Source organism: Takifugu rubripes, chromosome 7 (genome assembly GCF_901000725.2).
Source record: "Takifugu rubripes chromosome 7, fTakRub1.2, whole genome shotgun sequence".
NCBI lineage: Eukaryota > Metazoa > Chordata > Actinopteri > Tetraodontiformes > Tetraodontidae > Takifugu > Takifugu rubripes.
The window spans coordinates 15,612,347-15,621,185 of NC_042291.1; the positions used below are offsets into that span (position 1 = coordinate 15,612,347).

The following is an 8,839-nucleotide window of genomic DNA, read 5'->3' on the forward strand; positions in this document are numbered from 1 at the left end:
ACACAAAATGGGGGATGGCTCGTCCTCTTTAAGGTTTCATATCAGGGGCTTCAGATTTTAACTGCAGATTATGACATCATGAAATGTTTATTCTCTGGAGTTAAACAGAAGTAAGTATTTATGAATTTATTGCTTAAAATCTCGGCCGAAAAAGGTTTGATTTAACCTATAGAACATTTTTAAAATCAAAGAAAAGAACCCAGCCTTTAAAAGGGGATCCCTGATTAAAAGGACCCTTGAAGGACCCTTTTTCTGGTCCGGTGACCAAGGTCAGACATTAACCTTCCCTTTTAAGGGCGTGAACCTGATTTCACTCATGGGGGGACAGAATCGTGGCACTACTGCATATTTTCTCTGGACCTGATGAATAAAACACCCCCCCCCCCCCCCCACACACACACGCGTACGTGTGTTATGTGCACTTACACTCTATAGAAGCAGCTGGTTGCAGGATCAACTCCCCCCCCCCCCACACACACACACACTACTGCCGGTCAGATTATCAGGCCTGTGGAGTCACACCCTGCTGCCCCTCCTGCACGCCAGCCTGATTCTCTTCATCACCCCCCGACACACTAACAAGTCAAAAATGTGCAGTTTGCAAATCTGCACCCCGTCGACTTGCACATCTGTTCAGTGAGAGCTTTTACCCCCCCAAAAAGTCCAAATCAAAATGAATGAAAGCTTAAAAACAGACAGGCACGCTTTACTTTCTCCAAGAAAAATGTTGTTTATTAAAATTACTGTTTGTTGTTGAGAGCAAGTAGGCAGAGCATTATGGGGGGGGGGGGAGCTGAAGGGGACAGAGTTGAGAGAGAGAAACGATACTAACGGGATTGAGGGAGATGAAGGAGAATGAGCAAGGGCAGACAAGTGCAGTGGAGGGGGGAGGGGAGGAGGTGGGGGGGGGGGACTACTGTCAGCTTTTACAGTTCAAGGCAGCTAAAACAAACAAAGACGTGTCGTCACAGACCGACGAGCAGTAAAAAACACGCAAGACAGAACGATGAAAAAATAAGTGCAATCAGTTTCTCTGTCACACCACAACTGTAAAAAAGGTGGGAGCCGGGTGGAGGAGGACCCCCCCACCGGGGGGATCAGTGTCTCGCGGGCCGTACCGGAACACCTGCTGGGTCAGACAGCGCGACACCGGATCTGAAGGTTCGTCCACTCGCCCCCCCGCAGACAGAGGCGGTGACGAGGAGGCCGCCGATGGCTCTGTGTTCACACGTGGTGCTTTTCCAAGAGTTTGGTACATGAACTTCCCCTCCGTCTCTGGGTCGTAAAAAAGAGCCGCCCGTAGCGGATTAAAAAATATTTACAATATGATTGCAGTGCCGTGAAATTCAGACGAATGCAGTGAGCCCCCCCCCCCCCATTGGACATCGACTGTAAATAACAACTGGAATTCAGATAATAGCAGCAGTGCAATGTGGTGCAAATAAAGAGTTCCTCCCGTCCATTTATACATTTTCAAGTTTCTTTTAAGGGCGCCAGCTGTCAACGTGGTTCAAACCGTTTGTTAATTTGCTCAAAAACAGGATAAAATAACAGAACGAGACAAAGCGAGTCGCCCGTGCTGTGAGTGTGTGTTGGAGAATTAGGCCGGTGGGATTATCTTGGTTATGATCTGAAGTCAGATCACCAGCGCCGACGTGATTGTGGGTCAATGAACGCTGCGTGTTGGAGCGTGAAGAGCTGGAGCAAGACTACGTGTGGGCTTTCCTGACTGAATGTGTTGGGGTTCGTTTGTTTTTCACAACGCAACATTCAAAAACGCAGTATGAATGCACTGAGAGCACCAAAATGCTGACACATCCTATTTGGTAAAAGGCACAGTAGTCCGATAATCCAATCAGATTTCGCTTCCTTTTGTCTCCACATTAAATAAACTGTCAACAGCATTTCCAAACTGATGGCCGAGCTATGCTAGCGCACAGCAGGCGCTAACTCAGCTGCCCAATAAATAAATACAAACAATAAATAAATGCAGTGTCCAACCTACACATGAATAAATTAACAGTGGGACTGGAGAGTCACTGGTGGAGGAGTGGTCCCTGTTTTATTGAACCTCCAGCTGGTCTTCCCTTGAATTTCCTGTTTGCCGTCAGGTTGAGATCGGGCGGAAACACGTGACCCACGACGTCGCAGCTCTAGTGATTGTGATTTCCGATGTCACTCGTCCCGACGCCGGCCCAAACAGTTCCTGGGTTACATTCTCGAAACGATGACGTCGATCTTCCACGGCTGATGACTCTCACATCACTCGTACGGCACAACGCTGCCTTCTGAGTTCCTCCCATCACCAGTGACTAAAGTTCAGTCCCTTCGGTTTCCACTTCAAGCCAGTTCTCTCATTTCTATCTACAAATGACTAGAAGCGTGATTAGAATTGCTTCGCCATCGCACGCAACCTCTGAAATGTTCATCATCTCGTCTAATATGTGCATGTCACACAGCTTCGAACGTCTCCAATATTCGCTCTTCATTGTTGAGGAGAAACTGGGGTTTGGATGTTCTTCAACACAGCACATCGCTTCAGGACTGAATCTGTAAACAGCCTGTAAGGTTGTAAAGTCTCTTACCCCCCCCCACTCTTGTGCATTTGATTCGATTATACTACAGCATGTAATTGTGTTCACCAATTACAACTCGATTCATCCCAACTCGCTGCCCTTTGATTCGAAGTCACTTCTAATTTTGGTCTTGTTGTGGCCTTGGTGTGTGTGGGGGGGGGGGGTTGTGGATGATGTCCCTACAATTTGTTCTTCCTGTCTTTCATGCATCTCTGATCAAAGGCCGTCAGCCTCTTTCCTCCTTCCTGCCGCAGCAGCTCTAAATCAGGTGGCGTAACAAAGCGAGGCTGCCGGCACTTTGCCCGGCGCGGCGCCTCAGGTCTCTAAGGAGGCGGAGCACCCCCCGGGCAAAGGCTTGGGTGTGGCGTGAGATTGGTTTTGACCCCGAAAGGTCTCGTTGCTCTCGCTCTGGTGTCCAGCGGCAGGCTGGCTTTGGCACCGGGTCGGCTTCTTCGGGGCTTTTGGGTGCCTGTTGGGTGTGGTCGAAGAGACGGAGCTGTCTTGGGTAGCTGGACTGCCCCGCCTGCTGAGGTGGGGCGCTGCAGCCATGGGGTGACTCTCGCTGCTACCTGCCACCACAGCGCCCTCATGTGAAGGGCAGGCCTTCCTCGGAGACAGGATGGGGGCGATATGAACCCATGTGAGGTTTGGCTCAGAGCTGTGACCTGCTTTGTATTTTGACAGAGTGCCGAGTTCCCCTGCACCATTGTCCCTTCTGCGTGTGTCCTGATTTCGCTGGCTGTTGCCGGCCACATCTGGTGAAGCTTGGCTCGCTTCAGAATCCAGCGATGGTGGCGCGCGTCCCTCCGTTCCACGAAGCTCTCCCTCTCCTCTGAACTGAGACGAGGGCACTTGTAGAGAACAGGGGAAGGCGTGGGGGACTCCGTGCCCGTCCAGCTGAGTCTACGCTTCTAGAAAAGGAAAACACGGTTTATTTCTAAACGAAGTGAATATAGGACACACCAAAAGTGTCTAACGATGGCGCACAAGTGAGCTCACCTTTACTGGAATATGTAGCTGATCTCTGTGCTTGTGTGGCGGGATGGAACCCGAGGAATCTTGGAGGGAGCGAGCAGTGAAGGCAGTGATGCTGGAAGATGCCGACACAGGCTGCGCACGGATATGTGGAAACCAAAGTTTAAGCATGACCTCCACCTGGAGCAGAGTGTTCAGGTACTTCTCCCTGCAAATGAGAGCAATAAAAGTCAGATGGAGCAATTCTATTCTACAGAGAAATAATTGGAGCGTCATGACGCTGCATACAGACGACCCTCTAAATGACAATGATGAAACAATATCTCCCTTATGTTAAAATGTAACCAAGCTTATGAAATATGGTCAACATCATTAGCAGAGGTGGGAGGGTTCCCCCCGTGCCAATGATAACTCACCCGCTGTTAGGTCTTTGCAAAACCCGACGATCCTCTGGATTCGATCCATGGCAACGCTCTGCTGGAAGCTACTCAGACCTGTCAATCAGAAACGTGACCGCACGATCAGCATTTGCATTGCAAGTCTGCGGGACAAAAATAACGCAAACACAAGGCAAGAGCCTTCGTCTCTGACGCGCACGTGTCCACTACTTTCACTTTGCCGTATGAGTAAACTATCGGGAGCTGACGAGTCAGCGTAAAAACATCAGCGGCCTCGAATGTGCTGCCGCACTTTGGATGTGGTCAATACCGCACAAAGGAGCGAGGCTGCTGAGATGATATAATCCATGTTCAGCATCGGCAAATTTAACTGCTGCCCTGCAGTCGGAGAGCGATGCTTACCTCGGTCGAATCGTCCCGTCTTCAGTCCATTCAGCAGCTCCAGCAAGGGCCTGACAAAACCCTGTAGCTCAGCACACTGATGGAAGGAGGCGGAGAAAAGGTCAATTAACCCAGAGGTTGAGATACACTTTGAGGTAGATATTCTGTCAACGCTGGTTTTCTCCACAGTTTCTTACTTTCTGAGCAAAAAGCAGGTCTCCCTGAGATTTGGGAGCCGGCCTCGTTTATTGTCCAAGCTTGCGTGAGCCGCCTTCCTGCCCGTGCCCGACGGATACGACTCTTCCTCTTCCTCTTTGTCCGTGAAGCTGTCGCAGGTCCACTGAGACCTGGGGCTCTCCAGATTTTGTCTCCCTTGGCTGCAGCCCTGCCAATGCCGCCGATGATGACAGAGGAAGAGCCGTCTGTCAGGAAGACATCTGCGTCGTCTTCCGCCTGCTCGGAGTCGCTGAACAGGAGGCTGTCGCTGGAGCTCAGGGAATCGAAGGAGGGCTGAGAGGAAGTGCTGCCCTGGGACTGCATTTCTGTCGGGGTGTAAGAGGAAGGTGATGAGAAACCAGGAGCCTCAACAGCAGCATGCTTTGAGCTGTCACTGACCCAATATTGCAAACTGACAGACGAGAGTGGGTGGCTGTGTCAATAAAATCTCTCCAAAGAACCCCTCCGCAGTTAATAAACTCACATTTCCCCCACCACGCTATCAGACCCATTTATTCAAAATGGTGGGTATGGCAGTGCCCCAGTTTAACATGGTGCAGAGTGGGACTGGGGGTAGGCAGTAGGCACACAATGGTAGTGCATGTCTGGCTCTCATTGAGGAGATTGGAGACTGGAGAGAGGAGCAGAACGTGAGGGGGATGGGAGCTTGTAGTCTAGTGAAATCAGAATAGCAGCCTCTCTCTCTCTGCCGACTGCCTCTGGTGCTCTCCTCGATCTCTCTAGCCCCTCCTCCCCGTCTCAGGCTGCCTCTCCACCCCCCCTTGGATATACACACAAACCACTCTCCTTCCTGTACGGCTGCGTTTCTGTATGCCTCTCAGCTTATCCTGTTCCGTTATGCACACCTAGCCTGGCTGCCTCGCTTCCTTTCCTCTTCTACGGAGCAGGCCTGCTCTTCCTCCCACCTCCTCCTCACTTGCCTACATTTTTTATCTTTTTTTCGACCACGTGCCTTTCTCAAATTGCTCTTTTTGCACTGTCTGTGTAATCTACCTGGTCACTGATCCAGCCAGCACACACAGGGGGAAATTAGTGGATAAACAGGAACACACACACACACCACACACACACACACACACACACACACACCACACACACCACAACACACACACACACACACAGCCCTCATCGTGCCAGAACCGGAACACTCCCAAATAGATTTTTGAACATACCAGTGCCCGCACAGATAAAATCAGAGAAGGAACCATCAACTGAGTCTCCACAAAGTCTCTGTGTGGATATTTGCACACACCAGTTTGATTGTCCTGTCTAAAATCTGTGATTTGTGTCGGATCGTTTCCTTCCCCTCTGGGCATTCATTTGTGCAAGTCAACAAAGCTGCAATAAAAAAAAAGGCCCCAACATGTGCTTCCAATGTTCTTTCCCAGTACATTCCACAGCCCGTGATGGCTGGGATGAGGACGAGGAGGTGGGGAAGATCAGACGGGAAAGTGATGGCACATGTGTCTGGAGGCGATGGGACGGTGCTGACAGGTGCCGACGGGAGCACCATGCTGCCCAGGTGTGTCGGCCCTAAAAGGTGCCCTCACCGCTCACTAAGGAGCCACGGAGCTCCCATTTGGAATTTTTAGATATTCAAAACATCGGTAGTCAGGGGTGTTGAACAGAACAACAGTTCAGTTTTCTAGCGACACGAGCGGTCCTGGAATCAATTATGAACCGAAACGCGTGGATTTGGAATGAACGGCGACCGATAAAACACGGGTATTTAACGAAGCGGGGCGCGTGCGGGATGAGGCGGGCAGGAAATTCCGACGTGCCAGCTCAACTTTGGGAAACAATTTCAATAAAACGTCTAAAATACTCACCGTCGGTGGCGTGCGGTTGAGAGCGAAGCTGTCCGAAAGTATAAAAAAGAGCGGTTTAGGAGGCGGCCGTTTCAGAATAAGGTCCGTAGCGGGAGCAGCATCCGTGGGGCCAGAAGCGACTCTTTCACGCGCTCCACCCGGCCGTTCATGCGCCTGTAACTGCGCGAGCCCCTTCTCGAGACAGTTTACGAGCAGCAACATGTGCGGGAATCCACGTGCCCAGCTTTTCAGCGCATTCCATTGGTCGCCGTGACCCCGGTGGCGCGCGCCATTGGCCGACGCGTCCAGCCAGTGGTCGCTTTGGAAGGCGCTGATTGGACGGCGGTCGGGGCACTCACGGCCACGCCCACTCATGTGTCGCTCGTGTGTACGGAGTCGGACCAGGCTGCCTTACTACAGGAGCGGGTGTAAACACACGCACGCACGCACGCGGCGTACGTGCCATGGAGGCATATGTTCCCTACGACCGAGCTCCCGCCTCCACCAAACAAAACGCAATAAAATAAGAAAACCTTACGCAACTCAGCTCTCTAAATAATATCAGCTCGTCTCATATACTGGATGTGCAAATTTATGCAATATAAAATAAATAGGAATAATGAATTGGGACAAAAACATTTCTCTCTAAACGCGTTGGTGACTCCTCTGTGATGATCTGGACATATTTGTGAAATATTAACATGAGTTAAATTAGAAACGGCCCTCGGATAGTTGCAGCATCATTATCAGATGTGAGTCCTCTGTGTTCCTGTCTGATGAAGCTGTTTGCCTGTAACAAACTGGTGCTGCATTCCGCCCTTGAGAGAAATCCTCTTGGTTCAGCAGCAGGTATTAAAGGTCAAATAAATACATTATTTAAAAAATACTTCATGCTACTGTCTTTGGTTGAAACCTCTCTTATGCATCAAATGAAAAGCATGAGCGCGACACACACGAAGGTCAGTTTCTGGGTCCATAATTTATGGCCAGGTAGTCACCTCTACCATTAGGTTAATGGCAAGTGCAAACCCTCTGACCCTCCCCTGAAACGTGAAGAGAATAATAACACTAAATGTGCAGATTAACCGCAGAGGCATCAAATCCAAAGACGACCATTTTTCTCTGGTTAAAAGATGCTTATCCACAGGTGACAATGTGAAATGTGAGAAAACCAAACTCAAACATGAGGACTGGTGAGACTGGGGGAAACTGGTGTAAGCTTGCTTTCACGTTGGTATGTAGCTGCTCCCATCCCCCTCTGTACATACATATAACATACACTCCACCAACCGACCCCCTCAACCCAGTCCAAGGAATACGTCCTTGTTTGACTGACAATACCGGACTTTGACCCTAGAAGGCCCCTTGGGGTTGTCAACAACATGTGAGTAGGTCAATCCCTTTTTTAGTCTCACAACACAATAATGTTCAACCTTGGTGAATGTGTGTCTTGGAAAGGTTGCTGTTTGTGTGTACTTAGGCACCAACCAGGTCAACAGAAGTAGCTTTCCACCCCCGCTGACATTCCTGTGCAACACACGAACCCAGCGCACCTCCTCTAAGTTCATAGGTCTCTGTGACCACCCCCATCATTCCATCGTCTCAGCTTCCTCCCAGCTCGGGTACCATCCCCACCTGGTTTCTGTTTGGTTTTGCCTTTTTTTTCTCGCCATCCTCTTCACATTACCCCCACCTCTTGCATTGACTTGGTTGGGAATTCAATAGGAGTGACCATGTTCAGACCTAGCCCTATAGATTAATTAATTCAAAAGTGCATCATCAAGTGCATCAGAGTGGTCCAAAATGCAAATTAAATTATTCTTATTTATTATAAATAGGGTGATGCAAATATCTGCATGATGTGATTTATTGCTGTGAGATTTCGATATTAAATGCTAAATAAAAAGTCCCAAATGATCCAATTTTCCCAATGACAAGACAACAAATTTAAAAAAAGCTAATGGTCTTTAAGCTGGTTTGATAATGAGAGATGAATTATCCATTATATTACTACTCACCTGTAATGCACAAACACGTCAGGTGAGAACCAGATGACAACAAAAATCTTGGGTGAACAGAGACACTGGCCATTGTTGATGCACAGATCAATATCCTGTTTCATCACCTGAAGACCTGGGTGGCAACTACTGACATGCTGTCGAGTCCTTTCTGACACTTGTCTGCCACATTTTCCACCCCACCCACCCTCACATTTAACCCTTTTGGACAAAAGAACACGAAGAAAATGCTTATTCACTTCAATTATGTAAGTATTTGGAAACCTGGGGCCGATTAAGATTCCCTTATGATAAAGATTCCTTTAATCAATACATTTATAATTCTCCTTTCTCCAATATAATCAATCAACCGAAACGGACTGGTGAACTCATGGAGCTGCTGGTCTGCCAATTCAATTTGGGATGAAGGCCGAAGAATATTCTCGATCGCGGAGTTTTGCTGCAGC

At 49.1% G+C, this 8,839-nt stretch overlaps 1 protein-coding gene across 1 annotated transcript; it reads right to left on the reverse strand.

Annotated features, from left to right (window-relative positions):
* Positions 1-2,891: 2,891 nt before the first annotated feature.
* On the reverse strand, positions 2,892-6,588 carry LOC115250359 (circadian-associated transcriptional repressor-like). The gene is given in 9 exon segments (XM_029838557.1): positions 2,892-3,183; positions 3,330-3,487; positions 3,576-3,759; positions 3,968-3,989; positions 3,992-4,045; positions 4,352-4,427; positions 4,528-4,570; positions 4,602-4,872; positions 6,397-6,588. Coding segments are annotated over 8 exon segments (1,098 nt in total). The 5' UTR covers positions 4,871-4,872; positions 6,397-6,588.
* Between the last annotated feature and the right edge of the window lie 2,251 nt (positions 6,589-8,839).